At 40.6% G+C, this 21,994-nt stretch overlaps 1 protein-coding gene across 3 annotated transcripts in view; it reads left to right on the plus strand.

Moving 5' to 3' along the window:
* LOC107099507 (transcription initiation factor TFIID subunit 4-like) overlaps positions 1-21,994 on the plus strand; it is a 152,576-nt gene that overhangs the window by 95,388 nt on the left and 35,194 nt on the right. For all 3 annotated transcript variants that reach the window (XM_015397656.1, XM_015397657.1, XM_015397658.1), the window contains one exon: positions 8,911-9,033. In XM_015397656.1, the coding sequence (XP_015253142.1) occupies positions 8,911-9,033 (123 nt within the window). The remainder of the gene's footprint in view (positions 1-8,910; positions 9,034-21,994) is intronic.

Raw genomic sequence — 21,994 nt, forward strand, 5'->3', positions numbered from 1 at the left:
AGTCCTGCTGCTGCTTATATGCTGGTCTCCTGATGACTGATGGGTCGCAGGTGTGGTCGTCAGCTCAGCTCCATGAGACCTTAGGGCGCCCTCTGCTGGAGGAAGGTGGACAGACCTCCAGATCCCAACAAAAGTGTGACATCTCTGATACAAATTGTGGGTCTCTTATGTCTAATGTCTGATGCCATGAACAGTCCTGCTTTACTTGCTATTATGAGATGAGGGAAAACTAGTTTTAAGATCTGTTTTAATAAGAAAGTTCAACTCAAAACATCATCTAACCATTCACGTCATTATGATCCTATTTTTAAATAGCTGTTTCCAAGTGGATCTATCAAGGCAAAGAACAGACGACCCAGAATTTAAGGCAAACAGACAGAATGATTAATCAAAACCGTTTATTATAAATGAAGGATCTGTAGTTACTGAAGGAACATCTAAGGCAGGAACTTCTGCAGAGGTAGAACACAGGTTAGTGACCATGTAAACCTGAGGGAGGATGATTATGAACGTGTGAGTCACTAACCTGATCTTCAGTCTGTGTCTAGAGGAATGGGTGCTGTCAACAACATGCGGCAAATGCCACCCAGAGAGTTCCAGACACTAAAGCCTTGAAGACGGCATAACTTGGGAACGAACAGATCTTAGCTGACAAAGGAAAGCATGACTATCCAGAAGGCAAAGCCAAAGCCAGTGTGGAGGAGTTTCACAGGAATCCAAGCCAGAAGATCAGAGATCCGAAGAGGTACCGACGGGAAATCCAGGTCAAAGTCAGGAGGCAGATCTATGTTCAGTCAACCCACAGAGTCCAGCGGGAACTTGAAGACAGATCAGGTAAACAGATCAGAACAGGAACAGACAGACTCAGAGGTCCAGAGACAGAATGGGTCAAGATCAGACAATCAGAACAACAACAGGTACGCTAGAGAACTCTCATCTAAGGCATGAATAATCTGGCACTGATGACTGGGGGCAGGCAGGTTAAATAGAGACTGGAGAAGGTGACACAGATGAACAGTGAGGAGAACTGGGTGGCGCTAAACAGGTGAATGGAATGGAACAATTAAACCAGTCATCAGCGCCAAGATCATGAAGGCATCCCCATATACGGGCAGGGAAGCGTCACTGGGAATCCAACGATGGCTTCCGAAGTTTGCCCAGCTGGAATTTCCTGCTGCCGGTTGTAGCAGCTGGATTTGAATATATTTTCAGATGGTAAAAAGTAGGGGTGTGCATTGGCACTGCCCTCACGATTCGATTCGATTACGATTCACCAGGTAAAGATTCGATTCAATTCGATTCTACAATGCATTGCGATGCATCAAAGTCTCATTGACTTCGTAAAATCAAAAATGTGCCCAGATATCCGCTTTCCAAGCTTTTGGTGCTTTTTTAATTAGGCCTACCTGTCTATCGCGGTCATCTCCCTCCGCCTCAGCCATCTTGATTGTTGTTGGTATGCCCCCGGAAGTAATTGAAACTTCACAACTTGTCCATTTGAGGCCAGAAAATAAACAGTGACATAATAGATTATGGCACGTTGCCACATCAATGCTGAATCGTGCATGCCCCGCATTGCAATGCATCGCTGAATCGATTATTGTTGACACCCCTAGGAAAAGTGCAACTACCGGACATATTTATAACATACACAGTTTGTATAATCAAACTTATTTTGCCTGAAAGTGTTGATTTTCTTTATAGGTATTTATTAACTGTTTTCACCACAGTTCAGTTACCAGAGCTCTCTCTTTGCACATGAATACAGGGAATTGGTTGATGTGCCATGTCTTTGGAGTAAACACAGCATTATTCATCATTTGAAAGGAAAATTGTGACATAGATGCATATGTCCCTGTGCTCTACTTCCCCTACCAATTGGGCTTTTTTTTTGAGAGCAATTGATAGAGGATTCACTCTCCACCATAAAACTTCTCTAATCATTCAGTCAGAGCTGCAATTGAAGGATGTAGATGGAAGCATTTTGTTCAAAAGCTGAAAGAGACAGAGAGGTAATTGCATTGAAGGTGGTTTAACATTGTACCAAGTGATGAGAACTGAATTCATATTTATGCAACATTTCAGATTTTTTTGATGTAGGAAAACGTTTGCTAATTTATCACAAACAATCAAACATTTAATGTTTTAGTTGTATAAACCTTTTTGTAGGTTAACGGTCAGTAAGTAGCATCCTTCCATTAGTTAGAGCTGACTGCTTAGTTTACTTACTAAGCAGTCAGTAAACATCAACTGATCTCCTGTACTGTGACAACTATTCATTCTATGCAACTCCAAAAAAACAGACCAACAAGTTACTCATCAGTTGTATCTCATCATGCATGATGCTTTAATTTTTACTGTTAGATTATTTAAATTTGTTAAAGGAGTTACAGTATGCCATAGCGGTTGCATTTTTCTTTCCAGAATATAGCATATTCTTATGTGTGTTGTTTATTTGAGTGTTGTCACAGCAGTGCGCTATAGGCCTCGAGAATAAATCCTGCTTCTGAAAAAAAATAAAAATAAAAAAAGCAGATCGATGTTTCTGCATTTTTTGACCTTTGTTAATAATCTAACTTTACAAGTCCCAGTTCCCTGCTTTCAAAGGGCACCGAGGCAGAATGTAACCACTGGTATTTAAGTGACTTCAGATCAGCAGGTGGTTATGCTGTATCATTGATAGGAGCTGGCAAATGTATGCATCCTTCCAGATGCTTATTTTTCCTGTCTGATGCGACTCACAATAATGACCTTTGTTCAAGTACTTGGCATTGATTGTGTTTGTTGTGTAGCATTGGTAGCACTGAATACAGGGAGATTTTAGCATTTGAATACTACACTAATTGATTTGTTATTCATTTCCAGCAAATTCAAAAATTGCAAAAATTGCTGTTTGGGGAATTTGGAAACCGTGGTAAAACCTTGTTGAGTGCTTTTATATGTTTGCATGGGTGTAAGGGTGTGATTGTGTGATTGTGACAGGATGAATGTGAATTTGTCCTTGTCTCCTTGTCAAGTTAAGTGTTTGCCTCCCCCCTCCTATTGGAGCATTCTAGTAGCCTAGTAAACTAACCCCACCCGCCAGCGGCCAAAATCATTTTTGCCTGCGAGTTTGGTCTAGCCTCGATCAATGCCACAGGCCCTAGAACTAGCGGGCCAATCACAACACAGAGATGTGTTTTGAATTTCTGGATGCAAAGCGGTCGGGGTTTTGAGGGGGTGACGACAAGCTGTGCGACGCTGAAGAAAGCACAACAAGAAAGATGGTAACAACTATTGAACAGTTCTCGTTTGACTCAGCTTTGGAATCAGTTTTAGAAGGATTAGACTTGGGGTTTTCATTTATACATAAGCAGGAAGAGACTCTACGCTCATTAATTTTTAAGAAGGACGTATTCGCCGTTTTACTGACAGGCTGTAAAACGGCACTCCCCGACAAGCTTTCTGTCGCTCTTACCACGTCACAGTCAGTTGCGCTCATTGGTCGGAGTGTTGGCCAATAGGCACAGACAATGGTTTGAAAGACAACGGGTTGTTCTCATCAACAATCTTCCGATGTCTTATTCATCAGGGCCAGACTAAATTACTAATTTAACCTCACATTTAGTCTGGTTTATCAGGCTAACATTCTAGGGCCCAAGTATGAGCATGGCCTGTCTCCTCAGGGCCAAGGCGATTTTAATTGCGGGTCGCTTGCTGCAACATTTGAGCCGGATAGAGACGCCTCAGTGATTGGTTCCCACTGCCATTTAAAGACGATTTTTCCAGGGTTTAATCTGGTTTTTCAGCCAAAGGTAAATATGGTATAAGGCAGGGGTAGGCGATCCAAACTGCTCAGAGTCATATTGGACCAAAAACATAAAAAACAAATCTGTCTGGAGCTGCAAAAATTTGAAAGTTTTATATAAGCCTCGTTTGGCAACAAGGGCTCTAAGTGTATTAGGCCACTATAAAAAAGGACTATGTGGGCTAAAATATATAATAAGCATTTAAGATTAAATGTTTATCTGGAGCAAATGTCACATAGCAGCATTAGATGAGGGAGAAGCAGTGAATGCTCTCACTGCGCGCCGCTTCACCACCCTTCACTGCGCAGTCTAGGTTTTGTTGCATTAATGAAATTATAGAAATGTGATAAAGGTGTCTTTCTATGGTGGACATGTTTCTTTTGGGAGGACTTGATTGAGTCATGAGGAACCAAGCAGGAACTGACATCCATGAGAGCAGCGCTCTCTAACCCTGAAATCCCACATCCTCTGTCACCATTGTTCCTTGGTGTGATTTATATTTTTAGGATTTGGGGAAAAAAAAAAAAAAAAAAATCACATACCTGCAGAATAGCGCTACCTGTTTGATCTGTGGACGTTTTTTTCATGCTTGAAACAAAACTAGCAGCAGGAGTTTGGAGTTTGGAGATGCAATTCATTTCTTAAATCTATCTTTGCTCTCCTCTAATTTATCCAGTTCTGCAATCGCACTTTTTCTCTCACTTACAACTTTATGATCGGCTACATATTTAGCCTTCCCTGGAAATTCCTTTCCAAATTACAATTTTTAATATTTGACACATTCTCGTGCCAAAGCAAAAAATGCAGGCAATCCTTCCCCAGTGATAATGAAATGATTTGGTCCATTCTTCTTTGAGTCCCCTGTTCTCATCAGGTATCTACGGTGGCCCTGAAGTGCAAACTGTAACTACAAATCTAAAAGCGCAACTACATTAAGAAAAACAAAACTACATAAAGCAAAGCGCAACTACATTAAGGAAAACACAATTACATTAACCTACTGGAAAAGGTAGGTACCAGTGGGAAACATGAGACATCGCTGATTGGACGACGGCGCCGTTTGACCCTTGAACCGGAAGTTGCGTCGTCTGAACAGTCCAGCTTCTTTTAAGTGTGTCTTCAGTGTACGCAAACTAACTGAGATTAGTCTTGAGCATATCCAGTATCACCTCGTACGTATGTCCTGATTCAAAATATTCCTGGATAACGGCAGCTATGTTTGGGGCGCCGACAATATCCATGTTTTCAAAAGCCGCAGCAGGCAGAATGACTTCCGGTTCAAAGGTCAAACGGCGCCGTCGTCCAATCAGCGATGTCTCATGTTTCCCAATGGTACCTACCTTTTCCGGTAGGTTAATGTAATTGTGTTTTTCTTAATGTAGTTGTGCTTTGCTTTATGTAGTTTTGTTTTTCTTAATGTAGTTGCGATTTCCTTAATATAGTTGCGCTTTTAGATTTGTAGTTGCAGTTTGCACTTCAGGGCCACCGTAGGTATCTTTCTTTTTTTCCCTTTTGGGATCCATTGCTCAATAGACACCCGCCGCTTTCTTTGCCTGGCACCGCGCCGCGCTGAGACACGTGTTGCAGGCTTTGACCACTGATCTCTATGGCTATTATGCACATTTTCGTTGAAATAAATGTTTACATATATTTTTTTACATTTATTCTGTAATTCTGCCAATAAAATCTATTACTGTAATCAAAAGGTATATGATCACATCGTTTAAACTTTTACTAGAACAACACTGCAGTTGTTGCTGTTTACAGTATCCTTCTGTGTTTCTAAAAGTAATAAAATAAACTAGCATACAGTTTTTTTTTTCAGTAAAACTGCCACATTGTTTATATATTTTGGTTCCAATTGCAATGACAGCAATGTGCAAAAATCAGCTGTAGGGCAACAAAAAACAAAATACATAGCTTTGATGAATAAACCTAATAAATTTAGCTGAACATAAACAGACATAATTGAACCAAATAAACGTTGAATTTTTTCAATTCAACATATTGTAAACATATTTCACTATGCCTAATCATGATTAATCAGATTCAAGGTTTCAGCCCTGCTTGGTAGCATAGAAGAGAACATATTTAACCAAATGGTGGAGAAGAAAGCAGGTTCTGCTTCACGGCACCAGATTGAAATCAGAAATCTGTCTCACAGTGTCATGGCGTCCACTTCACTTACGGGAATCGCAGGCTCGCAGATGGCAAAACGAAGTTTTCATTTAACATACAGTCATAAATCTGAAATTGCTGGGAGTTGCTGTGGGCGCTGGGAGCCCATGCCTGGTGCCAACTGCCAGCCAGAGATGCCGGCATCCTGGTGCCATCAGGGAGATAGTGAACCTCTCCTGCTCTGTCTCTCTTTGCATTGCAACGGGATTCTTTAAGGTCAGGCCTGAAGAGACGGGTCTGATTCTTCAGGCGAAGCTCAATATTATCTGTAGTGACAAGATTGGGACCAAAGATTGATCACTGTCTCACATCTGCTTTGTCACTCTTTTTCTTTAATATACAGATACATAGCAAAAAGGATCAGAAGAAAAACACCTTCTTTTTACCCCTCAATAATAGATATATCTTTTCTAAAGTTATCCATGACGTTATTTTTCAATTAATATTCTCACATATCCTCGTTTCTACAGCAATCTAATCTAAAATGGGTAAGTAAACAAGGTTTATGTATTCAGCTGCTATTATTTCCCCTTCTTTGTCAGCGTGTTTGGATCTTTCAGCAGTTCCGCCGTGCTAAATGTGAAGTGGCAACACCCTAAAGGGCATGCCTTGCCAGCAGGGTTTTAAGAAAAAAAAATCAGAGGCAAGTGCATGCACATTTTAGATCAGACCGTGTGCACCAAGGCAACCTTTTACACAGCGCCATCTGAAAGCAACATGAGTTTTTTTTTTTTCTTTCACTGATCAGACAATATACATGCCTCACACAAACACCAGAGCCCAGCGAACACATGCTGGGAGATAACATAAAAGAACATGAAAGACATCAAGGCGCACAATTGATTGTCCCTGTTCGCTCCAAACCCAGGCCTCTCTCCCCCAGCAGGCAGGCACACAGGCGAGCTGGTGGGTAGGCATTCCCTGTGCTGCTGTGGCCGGGATTGATAGGCACGTGTATGTGTGTTCGCTCTGGCACCCTCCGTGCCTTTGCCTCAGGCCATCACACCTCCACCCAATGGAAAGGGCAGCTCCTAGCGACGCTGGGTCCGCCTACAGCCCCTGCGGCTAAACATGACATTACCTTAGGCGCTGCCCCTCCCAACCACCCACTTAAACATCACAAACTGCAAAAATCAAAAAGAGCAGGGCCATGTGACTGCACACACACCATCTTTGTGCTCTGTTAATGGCTGACAACAGTCTTCCATTTTGTTCTGCTCAGGAAAGCGTTCTGCTCATACCGCCCCAGAGAATAGAACCTTAGTCACACGGTTTTATTTTCTTCCTTTTAATTACCTGGTTCTGCCTCCGTTTTGATATTCATTGAGTTACTTTGAAAATAGTGGGTTGCATGTTTTGTGAAAGTTCATAAAGTTGAATCTCAAATTCCACATTTAGGGTTCTTGTTAATAGACCTTTGAGTCAAAATGTGGGTGCACTTCATGTTGCTTTGCTGTACTGCTTACTTATCTTGTCCCACTTAGCATTTGGCATGGTGTCACCATTAGGGGCAATGTTGTACGAGTCCATAATAAAAAAGAACAAACTCAACGCTCAGTTCACACAGAGAAAAAATGAACTAGCTCACGTTCATATTTCAGTTTTTTTTAATGAACTAACTGTCAAAATGGGCTTTAAAGATCTGACCCACATGCAGAGAACCACTCAGACACCAAGGGTAAAAGTTTAACAGGTTTATTGTAGGTTAGCAAACACTGATGGAGATTGAAACTCTGCTGGAACTCAGCGGACTGGTGAACCGGAACCTCTGAAGGAGAGGTCACAGTGATCAGTTCAGGGACAGTGGGAAAATAGACTGAGGCTTGAATATTGCTGGAGAGGCACTCACTTTTGGGGGGCTCTTGGTTTATCCTTGGATCCGGTGTGTGGGGGTTTAATCCAGAGAAGACGGAACTCGTTGGAGAGCAGACAGGCAGACATACGTTGGACCCAGAGGAGTAAAGGAGCGGACTGTCACTTGATTTTCCAGGGGTGGACTTGAACGGATAATGGGGATGTTTTCCCCCTGCTCAGTGAAACTCAGTAAATACTTCCAGGGGTAGAAGGTCCAGGCTTATCCAGCAACACAGGAAGTGTTCCTGCCGAAGAACAAAGACAAAAAAAAAGTTCAGACTCTGACAAACAATCCTAACTTTAGACTCAGCTAATCTCTGTTGGCTAGAGTACCCAATACTGGCAAAAACTCTGGCGTCGAGGTGGTGACAGCCTGCTGCTCAAGTACTCCTCTGGTAATGACCCAACGAGCCGCAGGTGTGAAGGGAGGCCCAACAAGGACAGGGCACCGCCCTGGTGGTGGAGAGAGGAAACACAATAAACAACCCACACAAACTGGAATCCTACCACTAACAAACCTATAAATTAACTACCCCAAGTTGATTTGGTAAATTAAGTCACAATTCTTCACAATAGAACCTCAGATTTTCCGCCTTTAATCTATGATCATAATATATGAAACAAAATGATTTCTGACGTTCCTGATTTCAGTAGCAGATATTTTTCAAGATAGTTAATTTAACTCGATGTGTTGCTTTAAATTTGAAGTGGATGTGGCTGATTTACAGACTTGTTTGTTATGTCCCAGTGGCCACAGTTGAGTTTTTGTTGTCCAAGTCTTCCTTTGTTAGTTCATCAAACTCAAGCACTTTGCAAAAAGAACATCAGAAATACCAGAAGATAAGTCTGATTAGCACAGACCAATACTAGCAGTAGACATGCTGGGCTGTCAAGCTGTTTGCCATAATAAGTAATGTGGAGCTGCACTATATATTGGTATTGCAATGTCGTGATAATATTGTTTTTTAACCCAAGTATTGTGACATCCTATCGCATCACCCAAGCCAATACTCATCCCTAGTCACCATAACACCTCAGTCACTTTCCTCTATGCATATTGTTACATTTCTATTCCTTATGTTCTGTTTAGATGCAACAGCAAGAGCTGGCCCAGATGAGACAACGGGATGCAAACCTGACAGCGCTAGCTGCGATTGGACCTCGAAAAAAACGCAAACTGGACTCACCGGGGGCGACACCATCAGGGACTGAGGTAAGAAGGAAAAAGACAAAAAAACCTTCTCACTTATTTATTTATAATTGTGTTCTACAGATACAGTTATACATTTTAAATGAATAAAATATCTAATTCATTACAATTTTACATTGTCTTGTTGTTTCCTAGACAATTAATCAACAACGTAGCGGCAATGCTGTGTTTCAGGGACTGATTAGGGAGCTTTTGGCAGCAAGCAGTGGTGTCTGCTTATTACATGAAAGAAATATATTTTTTTTTTCTGCTGCCCGCTGATAATAAAGCACATGTGCTTGTTCTACCATAGTACCAATGGCAAATCTTATTTTCTGATGCACTATTGAACTGTTCACGACATTATCTCTAATTTAAGGCTGATTCTTGTGTTGGTGATGATTTATGATTTACCCTCTATTGCCTGACGGATAAAATCACAACCCAAAGTGTGTTTATGTTTTAGATTACAGCTTATTTCATGTTGAACTTTCTAAGTTGTGTTTCTCCTGATCACAATGTTGCACATAGTGTTTTAGTTTTCAGCAGGAATCACTGCTAACTAGTATGGTATTGGTGGCATTGTTTCACCTCCTTAGTCGTGTTTATTTGTGTTGCTACGGCAAAATGTGGTCTGACATAACAAGAACTGCCATAAAGGAGACTAAAGCCTCTTTCCCACTGAAGATGGCGGGTTTACGTGTGTTTTTCAAACATGGATCAACTCTGCTAACAATCGACATTTGGCTCCCTTCCCACTGGCAAAAGAAACTGGTTCTAACTCCCAGCTGGCAATCTGCGTGGCATGTGCCCCCCCCCGCCGCTGTGTGTCTTGTGACACCACCATGCTGGGTTAGCGTTGATGATGTCACCACTGCGTCAGAAATCAGAAAAGTAAACAATGGAAAACATTGTTTACTTTTCAATAGTAAACATTTTTTTACTTTTTTTACTATGCCCTGGCTTCCTTGTTTTCAACAAGGAAGCCAGGGCATAGTAGGTGTCCTTTACTGTTTAAGAAATGTAAGCAGAGTTTTTTTCGGCTTGTTAGATCAGACGCAACTGGCACAGTGTGATGACGTCTGAAAGTTGCATTAAATGGTGTTCCCATAGCATGCAGATCAGAGCCGAGGCAATTTTAACGCGGATAACTTGCCGATTTATTTGACCCGGGTAGAGACCCGTCAATGAGCTGTTTCCACTGCCACTAAAAGCCGATTATTTTTGGGTTTAAACAGTTTTTTTCGGCCAGTAGAAAAGGGGTAAATGAAAGAAAGCAGGTTGCAAAAAAGACAAGTGACTCAGAGATCTTCCAATTGATAAAATAAAATAAATGGTCAACTATTCAGCCAACAGCTTCCCCAGTTTTGAGTTTAGGAAATGAAAGAGTCGTATAATGACTGCCTCATTATGTAGGTGTTTGCAGGGAATAGGACCAAGAGATCACTTTGGATATGCATCAGGACTGTGTGCAAAAAATTTAACGATATTTCAGGTAGCTCAGTTGCAGGGCTGAAGAATTTTGCTAAAAATCTAAATTGAAATTGTTTCAACCTATATTGAGATTTAATAAATATTTTTCCCCTTCAAACTCAGCACAGGCTGTAGATGTTTCTCTCCATAGTCTTATTGTTTTCTTTTCCATTATTACAAATCTTTACTACTACTGCTGTGAGGAAAAGAACTGAGATCTACTAGCATGCATAGTGCACTGCGCTAGATGCAGCTCTTTCTAACCCTAAGCCAAATCCCCTTTAAGAATATTATGGCCACCTGAAGGGCTAGTGTGGAAAAGTTGGCCTCTTACTCTAGTTTAAAGTAACATTACTAAAACTGAGACCTTCTGCATTTCAAAAATTGCCTTTTTTATTGCGATTATATTTAAAAAGCTGATAATTTCCCCGCCCAACTCAGTTGTCGGCAGATTTCAGCTCAACAAAAACTCAATCCAAGATTGCCTTTAACAAAACACTAATAGGTGCAAATAATGTGCTTTTTTGCCATTTCGGTATGTTTTGTGAAAGTGGAAGTGATGTCATAATGATGATCAATATGCAGGATTTCAAAATGTACACAAGACATAAAGAATTATGAAGGTGAGTGATTTAAATTTGAAGACCTTACCTCTGATGGTTCTCAGAGGTGGAATCGGTGTACGGCAGCCTCGCTTCTGTCAGTGATCCCCAGATCAGCTGTGGCTACAATGTAGTTTGCCACCGTAAGTGTGTGAGTGTGTGCATGAATGGGTGAAAGAGTGAATGTATTGTAAAGCGCTTTGGTCAAGTCTCCTGACTATATTTGCACAGGCCAGTTACCATTTGCTCAGCACACAGTAGGCCTGCTAAATCTGAGTGTGCCCACCATTATTGTTTGAAAATGAAATGTATGTAAGGACCTTCAAATCTTGCCTTAGCAAACAGGGAAACATGTAAAACTAACAACTATACTGAGAAGCAACTTTCTATACGATCTCTTGGTTCCTTTTTTAATTCAATTATATTCCTTTGATTATTTGGCAGTTTCTTTCATATAGGCATCCTTAAAGAAATTTACTTTGGTTTTATTATGCCTTTTATAGTCCCCTCAAAGCATGTTACATTTGGTAGTCTCAAAGGTTTAACTCCATCAAACTTCACACTTGAGGTAAAGTCACATTTATTTAATGGTTGACATCAACCCGGGCAGTCCTTTCCTTGGGAAAATTACTGAAATCTTTAAGAAAATGCCCTGGAAAAGTTCCCAGTCCATCACAAGGCAACTCGGCCTTCTAATAATAAACCATATGGTCCAATGTTTATGTAATGTATTACATCGGTCAATCAGACACTGGTTGAAACTATCCTTTATCCCCGTTAATAAGCCTAGAGGTTAAACTTCACATACTCTAAAGAATACAATAAAACATTGATACGCAAAAAAAAAAAAAAAAAAAGATATCAATCTCTTCATTCTATTTGAAAGCAACTTAAAGTAAAAATAAGAGAAAGCAATGAGACTTACAGGAAAAACATGGATAGCAAGCTCCAATAGATCAATGACTGAGATGTATGTTCAGAGATGAAGAAGATCACAGGCTTCAAGCAGAAGGAAGATCAGACAGATGGACGTCTGGACAGAGCCAACGAACTGAATAGATTCTTCAACAGAGTTGAAGAATGATGGTTCAGAAGATGGTGCCACTCCCTTTGTCTGTCTCTAGAAGTCAAGTGAAGAGACAACTGTCACCAGGTCCACACCAACTTAGCCTGACTCAGGACATAATGCAAGTCTTGTGCAAGACCTCCTTCCTTTTTTTCCAGTATCAACGAAAATTCAGCCAACAGTCCTTCATGACTATTGACCTGTTACTGTGACTTCCTAAACCATGAAGGTCCTAGAGCAGGGGTAACCAAATAAAAATCAGCGGGGTCTGAATAAAGAAAATCAACAACCAGTTAAAGGAATAGTACACCCAAAACATGATTAGCCTTCATTTTCTACTCACCCCCATGCTGAACAACACTCTGGAGTACTTTTTTGATATCTCAAATGCATCTGGACATCTGGGAGGCTTCTTGCTGTCTGCTGACATTCAAATAATGGAGGTCTATGGCGCCCGAGGCAGAAAGGTCCATAAAAGTCCACAAAAAAGGTGTCAATATTCCTCCATACTGCTCGTCCAATGTATTCCAAGTGTCCTGAGTGGGTAGCGTCCATAATTTACTCGAAACGAAGTCATTTAGAATGTTTTTAGAGCATTAACAGTAGTGTATAGGATTTCCTGAAAGCGTGCGCCTGCGAGCTCACGAGTCTACGGAAACCGCGGCAGACCAAACCAGATGAAAGTGCGCATTCAGCTCGGCAAAGAACTCATGCTCTTCCTCAACACTGAAGTCCTCAGACATTTTTCTTTCGTTGTTTCTTTCTTTGCACAGGTAAACAGCAAATTTCTTCTTCTACGCTTGCATTATTGGCAGAGCAGACGCTGAATGCGCACTTTCATCTGGTTTGGTCTGCCGGCTTCCGTAGCATCGTGAACGTGCGGGCGCGCGCTTTCAGGAAATCCTATACACTACTGTTTATGCTCTAAAAACATTCTAAATGACTTCGTTTCGAGTAAATTATGGATGCTACCCACTCAGGACACTTGGAATACATTGGACGAGCAGTATGGAGGAATATTGACACGTTTTTTGTGGATTTTTATGGACCTTTCTGCCTCGGGCGCCATAGACCTCCATTATTTGAATGTCAGCAGACAGCAAGAAGCCTCCCAGATCTCCAGATGCATTTGAGATATCAAAAAAGTACTCCAGAGTGTTGTTCAGCATGGGGGTGAGTAGAAAATGAAGGCTAATCATGTTTTGGGTGTACTATTCCTTTAAGGTCAAGAGACATTTTTATTTATGATGTTACTTTAAACAGAATTTAACACTGAAATAAAATGAGCTTTTTATGCATCTGTGTTATACATTTTTAAATAAAGAAATATTTAAAAAAATATATAAAATTTTTGCATTCTGGTGTTTTTTTTAAGTAGATAATAACAATCGTTCAGTTTGGTATATAGAAAATTTCCTGATTCGCATCTTTTATAAAACGCCAGAACCAACCGTTTTTTTTCTTTTCTTTCTTTTTTATGGCTTAATGAGAGCAGTGGGCTTTAGGCTGACCTACGAGGCTTTAAACCTGGCTTTTAATGCGGCAAAAGCCATTCTTAAGCACATATCAAGGTGCTCATTCGTGAGCCTGGATCGATAGTTATTTTTTAAAATAGTAATGGTGGGGGATCCTGCTTCACAGCAGCAGGTTGAGCCAAACCTACTCAAAACGTGCAGGGTCATCTTTGAGCACACCGCTTTTCTTTCACTAGTTCACCACAGTTCTTCCAGCAGTCCACACTTTCTCTGCTCTCTTTTTCTCATCATCTTCTCCTTCTTTCCCATCGCCCGGCTTGCCACAGGTTTGCCAGCTGTGTCTAAAAGTAGCTAGCAGCAGCAACCCTGACTGGCAGCTCATTGGCTAATTTGTGTCACGTATAGCCTGGTCCCGGACTCTCTGGATGGCTTTACCATGTTAACAGGAGAAGCGGCGCAAGTGAAGTTGGACAATCTCTTAACTTATAAATGTTTTAAATCTTGTTGGGTCCGGATTAGCCAGCAGGTGGCTCAGGATCCGGACCGCGGTCCGCTAATCTGTGACCTCTGTCCCAGAGGGACACCTATTGGTCAATCTCTATCAAGACAACCGGCAGTTTGCTTATCGTCACAGAGTTGGAATTGATGATGCCATCATACACATTCAACAAACCCCCTGGTATTTAGACAAGGCAGACACTGTGAGGATGATGTTCTTTGATTTCTCGATTGCATTTAATACAATGCAGCTTGACTTACTTTGTGACAAACCCCAGAATACTAAGGTGGAGGCAACAACAAATACAGTTTGTTAGACTGAAGGGTCAGCTGTCTAATCAAGTAGTCAGCAGCCCAGGAACAAAGCAAAGGACAGATTTCTCTCAATGACTCTGCAATCATTGGGTGCATCAGAGAGGGACAAGAAGCTGAGTACAGAGAGCTGGTAAACTGCTGGGGAGGAAACAATCATCTTATCCTGAATGTCCGCAAAACAAGGAGATTATTGTAGATTTCAGAAGAAACAAGACAAAGTGGAACCATTTTAACCTCAAAGAAGAAGAAGGTGGTGGAGGAGTATTAATACCTCGGTGTTCACCTGGACAATAAACTAGAGTGGAGACACAATTGTGAAGCCATCTACAAGAAGAGACAGAGGAGACTGGCCTTGTTAAGAAAGCTTAGGTCCTTCTGTATTTGCACCATTAGTGTGTTGTAGTGAGTGTGATTGCTTCCTCGATCTTCTGTTGAGGTAACAGCATCAGAGCAAATGACCTAAAGAAGCTCAACAAAGTAATAAAGATCGGCTCTGTTCTTAGAACTCCTCTAGAACCTCCTTCAAAAAGGAAAATGCTTCATAAAATGAGGAACATTATGAACAGTGAGCATCATTTTCATTAGACTCTAACAGCTGTAGTCTTCAATCAGAGGCTTTTCCCGACCAGGTGGAAGACAGGCTGCTACAGGAGATCCTTCCTACCTACAGTTATAAACATCTACAAACAAGTTACCACAACATGGTTTCCCCTTTAGGATCAATTAAGGATTTTTGAGCTGAATTTTTTAATTTCTAGCACTACTTTAACTTTCTGAACGAAAGTCTGGAAAAAGTCTGTTTTTGGTCCTGGATTTACCTCCACAAATGAAAACATTTTTTTTTTTTTTTCATTTTAACACACTTTTAAACAATAATTTTGATAATTACAATAAATTTGCAAAGTGAGATCAATTTACAGTTATTTTAATACCTCTACTTTGGAACAGTTTGGTATCAGCCACTTCAGGCCTTTATTAAAAAGCCAGTTCCTACAGTGTCTTATGATAACGTGTAGTAACTAACAAGAGATACTGTTTAAAGTAAGACATTGACATGCTTCCTTGTGACATGCCTAGTCTGTTTGTAATTAAGCTGTTGTTACAAAGAAAAGGCTCCAGTTTGAGGCTTCATGAGCACCGACTGAAGTATCCCATTTCTCTAACACATGGGTTTACATGAACTTATGCACAGTTGCTGTAGCGAGTCACATTTACCTTTAGGCATCAGGAGAAACATTTAAATTCCACATATTTCTTCGTAAATATGATGAATGTAAAATAAGGCTGAATATTGAATGTCAATTGGTCATTTTAATAACCTGCTTATCGAGTTGCATCTTCGCATCCTTCACTTAACAGTGCCTTTGCTGCAGAGGAGCATAGTTATGCACCCGGTAAAAAAGCATAAATAACAAAATAAAAACATTACTTCTGGTCCTTGAGTACAGTGCCGACCTCTTTCACAATGGTTTACCCTGATGGGTATTAGCCGGCGACCTTCTGCTGCATTTAAAGAAAGCGGGAAAAAAGGCTTTCTCTAACCTCTTGCCTAAACGCAGTTACACAACATAAGCATTAATATACATTAAGGAGTTGTTTATTAAAGTTTTTTATTTTCATGTCCAATACACGCTTAATTAGAAGGCATAATGGAGTGATATTAGAGTCCCCCCCCTCATCTGGGTTTGTTGCAGTGGGGGCGGAGGAGGAATCTTAACTTATTTTCACTTCGTTTTCACCTCCTCACATTTCTTCATTTCACATGGGCTGGAGGCCCCTGCGGCGTTCTCTTTCCCTTCTCCAGAGCAAAGTGAATGTGACTTTTCTAAGGGGGTCACAGGATGCCTGGAGGCCTGTGGGTGTTACTGGACTGTTGCCTGCTCTCAGCTTCACTGAGGGGCTTGTCATAGATTTCATCTCCACAAAAATGAGCCGGGGGCCCTGGCCAGGAGCACAAGCAGCCAACGTTATGAAGGGCCCACGCTGATTATTTCCCTCTGACATCGCATCCTGAGCTTTCCGCATTAATCCCAGACAAAGGCAGCCCTTCAGTGCCGTGCCAGAGCTCAAATTAGGAGTCGGATAATGGCCTTGTTGAGATCCTGTTCTGTTGACTAAGAGGCAGAGCTCCTGTAGAAATCCTCCTTTTCTGTTTTCCTACCCTTTTTTTTATTTCATATTAACACCACTTTTCTTCTTTGCTGGTACTAGTAGGAAGTAGTGACTAAAACAATTTGCTCCATGACTTTCTCCAACAATTCTACCCCCCACCTTTTTACCCACCTTCAATTTGAGGGTGGCTCTGCAGGACTCAGACCTGTGCCTGGATGTGGATCGCCATGGGCGATGAAACTGATAGCCTGTCAAGGCTGGAAAGTCCGTCTCCAGCCTGATCCAGTCTGCAGAAGGTAACAAAGGGTGTCTTACAGGACTCCGCAGGGCAGATTAGTTTCAAAGAGCCAATGGCGGAGGCTGCTGGAGGACCCACTGTGGTCCCAGTGGTGGGTCACTACACATAGGGCTGCCTAGGTGAGGCCCATGTTTATACAGTTCAATTCAGTGAAAATTCATAGCAAATATCATTTTAAGGCAAATAATAAAATAGTTGCACTCAATAACCAGAAATACATGAATGTCTTATTAAGGAATCGAGCCATAAAAGCAGATTCTGATTTAACTTTCATCTTAATTAGGATACAAAAAGGTGAAATCAGTTTACCTTGATTCAATGTAAACAGGCAGCTATGTGATGTCATTGACTTCATTATATTTAACCTTTAAAACAAGAAAAAAAATCTGTTAAATCAGTAATTTCACATTTTTATTTGGACAATTCACTGTTGAAGTTATATTTTTGTCACACCTAACATCCCCAAATGTTACCCTATTATTACAGAAAGAGTTGCATTTTTTTTTTATAGCTGCCTCCCTAAATGTCAGCTTCCTTCTGACTGGTAAGCGACTTTGACCCCACCTTGTTCCTAAAGCCTCAGGTAAAGTGAAGACTGATCGGGAAGAATTTTTTTAATCAGTTTGTTTAGGTAAGCTTTAAAGCTTACTTTTTTTTTTCTCCACTCCACTGAGTATTTCTGTTACTACCTTTATAATAAGTGGCTAAAAAGAAAAGGTTCATAGCTAGTTTGAACAGAAATAATAAAACATTTTCGGTGTGCTTTCAGGCTCAGTTAGTGGTCCTACTGCACTCCTTGCATGTTTACTTTCTTATCATGCCTCCAAGGAAGATCGGCAGGTCAAACAGACTGTCAGTCTAAGTTCCTAAACATGACCTTTAACCCTGAAATGCTCCTGGGCCCCTAAAGACAAATTTTGTTGTAACATACATTTGCAATGCCTAATGAAGTTTATTTTCTATAATCTCTTTCTGTTTGATCCTCAGAAATAACTTGGATTATAAAAGCACAAATACGTCCCTACTCACAAACATTACTGTATCACAATCAGTTTTTTCTGCTCTTTGCCACATTTCTCTTTTATTTCCCCATATTGATTTTTTGTGATCTGCTCTTCCATCTTGTCTGAATTGTGCAACTTATATTTTGGGTGCTTATAATAAGGCATCTTGGGTGGTGTTAGAGGTTCTGGGATGTAAAATCTCACCCTGATGCACAATGTCCTGCAGTGATTAACATGCATCGTGCTTTGAAACATCCTTGACACATTTATGAGCTCTGAGTTATCATCCAGGCACTTAGGCCATTTATCACATCAAAGGAAGAGCTTTGTTTGTTGATGTAAAAGCAACAATACCAGCTAAATTGCCCCAGTTTGTACAGCCATGCAAGCTTCCTCCTATCTTTCTCGACCAGGCGCAATGCTAGGGACAAAGGTAGGCAAGCGTTTTAATAGTGAGCACAGTCTATTTTTCCATTTGAATTCATTTCACCTTCTTTCTTTGAGGCTGTAGATCAGAAAGAAGGAGTGAGGCAATAGAGTGAGAGGCAAAGGGAGAGCGGGGGGGAGCACAAGGAAAACTGATGCCCTTTCCTCCAGCTAAATTAACAGGAATCACGTGGAAAACAATCTGAGTCTCCAATGAAGAAGGAAAGAGAAGGGGGGGGGGGGCACCATTAAAATTAGCCTCCAGCTATGGACTGCACCCAATATCACTAAAGCTGCACTCACTACAGATGTGGAGGCTGGCTTACAGGCAAACTATGCTCTGTTCTATAGCTACAATTAAAATCAACCTCGCTGCCAAAAAATAGGAGGGGGAAAGAGGGGGTAGAAAGGCAGACATGGAACATCAAAGACAGATTGAAATGTGTAGTCAGTAATAAGAGTGGTCTCCAAGCCCCGAGGTTCTCCATGGTCCCCTTGTTAATGAGAAATTTTGACCTCTGGTTTGTAAGTTAAACTTGTAATCTCGGTTAATGAAGTAAATCAATCCCAACTCGGGAGTGTTCAGTGTCTTTCCCTTTGCCTTCTCCCTGCCAACCTCCCCTCTGTCCTTGTGTCTTGTGCTTCTCTCCTTCGCCCGCCCCTCCTCCTTTGTCCCTCCAATGTGCCGCTTGGGAGCAAGACGGCCAGGTCTTCAACCAGACAAACAGGAAACGCGGAGAGTACGAGTGTTTCCGGAGCTGGAGGGAGGGCGGGGGGGGTTTGTAGGGACTCAGAGGACCAGGGCCAACCAGGCTGTTTGGTTAAGAAGGGAACAGGCCAGCAGAGTGGTGGTGGAGGGAGAACAAGGCTCCTCCTCTCTCCTTTTTTCCATCCATTCCATCTTTGCCTGCCACACTGCCTTTAGTTGTCACGTTAGAACAGGTATATTATCTAAAAACCCTGTTTGTTCCTCTCTCTTACGCCGGATGTATATTTGAGGTAGAGAAGACATCCAGCTTAAATTTGCTTTAAAAAGATGAGCTCCACTCTTACTATTTACTATTTGGAGTCTCTGTTGAATCCTTGGGGTGCTTTGACATTAACTGCGTATTAGCTTTGCCATAAATGTATTTATTTACATAATTTAAGATGGAGTCAAAATTTCTGACTTAAGATTTACTTCTATATGGATATAATGAAGCATAAATCCTCCTTCTGCTCGGTACATGAATAAGGGCTGGCGTTTCGTAATGTCAGCACAAATTATAATTTTTGGCTTAACATCACAATGCAATTTGGTTATATCTACTGGGTGCACAAAGGTGACAGAGTTGTGCTTAAGACAATTCACTTAGCCAATTTTTACTTAATGTTTTCAGTGTAAAGCTCTGCAGTTGTTGTAGCTGTTTTGTGCTCTCTTCCCTCCGCTTTCAATCAATTAATATTCAGCCAGAGCGTTAGAATGAAAAGATTCATTTATCTGAGTTTAGTTTCTACTTGAACATATGGATAAATCTTATGTGCAAAACGTAAAAAGAGTCATTAAAAATGTACACCACATGGTAGATTTAAAATCATATCCCTCGAAGATCCACAATTCCATCAGATTAAGCGCTCAAATAAATCCAATTCTTGTTGTAAAGGTCAGAAATAAAGAAATTCCTCTATAAAACAATACCTTCTTATAAAAGAATTAAGGATCTTTCTGTATATTTCACTTTGGATGTCATGTATCTTGCATCAGAAGTAAAATGAACCTTGATTTTTATATACTTTATCTGGTATCTAAAGAACAAATATTCTGCAAACTATAAGGAAAAGGAGGGCACGTATTTTATGACTAAGATATTAACTTTCCAATAAGGTTCCAGCTCACAACAGGGACTGGACTTACAGAACAGATAGGCTCTAGATTCTGGTAAAGGGGACTAAACCTGTTTTTTTTTTGTGTTTTTTTTTTTTTTTAGTTCAAGACATCTCCAGAACTACTGGAATGTCAGCAAGCTAGCATTAAAAATGAAAAATAACTCGTTACTGATGCTAAATCTCCATTACTGTTCTATATAAACCATGTTATATTTTCTGTAAGTGAGAAAAGTGCAGGTTGTCAAATCCAGATTTTAATTATATAAATAAAAAAACTAAAATTCCAGAGCCAAAAGCCAAAACCTTTTGTAAATATAACTATCAAGCTGTCGTACGGCTCAGGAATAGAGGACTCAAATGCAAGACTTGACACAGTGGAATAAAGCTCATGGTACTTTTAATACAGTTGGGTCAAACACCAATAATCCAATGTAAGCAGGAGGAGCAAAAACAGAGGCAGGGAAAGGTCCAAAAACAAGGAGGGTCAAAAAAATCGCTAGAAATCTAATTTCAATTTCAAAAAAGCTGGGACGCTTGATTCAAAGGACAAAGACGTATTTGCAAAGGACTTCATGACTGAGAAACAAAAAGGCTATTAAACAAATGAGGATCACAAACTGCAGGTGAATGATATTAAGATGTGGCAGATCCTCATTGCAGGGAGGAATGTAGGAACTTATGTTGCCTGAAATGAGATAGGAAATCAATACAAAACAAAAGAGAAAGTAAATATATATGGCAACACAAGTAAACGTAACTAGTCAGGATTGCCCATGACACATGGTCATGAACATTATGATGAGGAGATGTCAGGACGGATTGAGTTGCTATTTTACTAGACCATGAGCAACTAAAGTACGTGAAAGATTAATTCTGATATGTTCACTTAAATTTAGTTAGATGTAACCAGGCTCAGACTGGGAACGATTTTCGGCCCTGGCATTTTTTCATCCACACCGGCCCAACAGTCAAACGTGTGCGTCTCAAATGTGAATCACAATACGAATACACATTTTGGATTAACCGATCTATCTTCAAGCATCACACAACAACCATCACCAAGACTTCTATAATGCGGTTTTACTGGCTTTGGAGGCAACGGTGACTCCTACTGTGTAACATCCACACTCAATACATCAGCAGATGTTACTGACTCACGTTTTCAAACCCAAAAAATTTTCATAAACCGCCTGGATATTTAAAATCTCGCCCCATTTGAACCAGTTTATTGATCTCTTAGGCCATACATATAAAGAAAAACTTTCTTACCCATAGACGGCCATCCTAAACTGCCAGATTGGGAAACATCCCAACCTGGCAACAATGCACGTAAGATGAGAAATGTTAGCCTTTAGATGCATATCCACATCATGCAAAACTCCAGCATGCACTGCAACATATTCTTGCGAAATATACAAACGTAAATTCGCCAAATATAAGAGGAACATCGTAGTTTAGAGTAAAGAAAGCATTTAGTTTTATTATAATTTAGTTTGTTCCAAAGATTTCACAGTTTAAAGAAATAGAAAATTACACCATATGACAACTGTCACAAGGATGTGCATGACAAAGAAGGGCTATATATACTGCATGCAACATTTAGGCAGTTAACCCCTAGAACCCCACGGACCCACCGGCAGGTCCAGCTGCTACATGACCTCGTAATTTTACCAAACCCCCAGTATTGATGTAAAAAACATATTTGGCACAGTTTGGTGACATTTATGGATAAATGTGCCAAAATGGCCTCTCCGCCTAAGAAATTTCTCACTAATACCATTCTAAAATAAATATGATTGATCTCATTGAGTCCTACTTTGGTACTCTTTTACACAACATTTAGATTTGAA

This window comes from Cyprinodon variegatus, unplaced genomic scaffold (assembly GCF_000732505.1).
Source record: "Cyprinodon variegatus isolate N-32 unplaced genomic scaffold, C_variegatus-1.0 Scaffold879, whole genome shotgun sequence".
Lineage (NCBI taxonomy): Eukaryota > Metazoa > Chordata > Actinopteri > Cyprinodontiformes > Cyprinodontidae > Cyprinodon > Cyprinodon variegatus.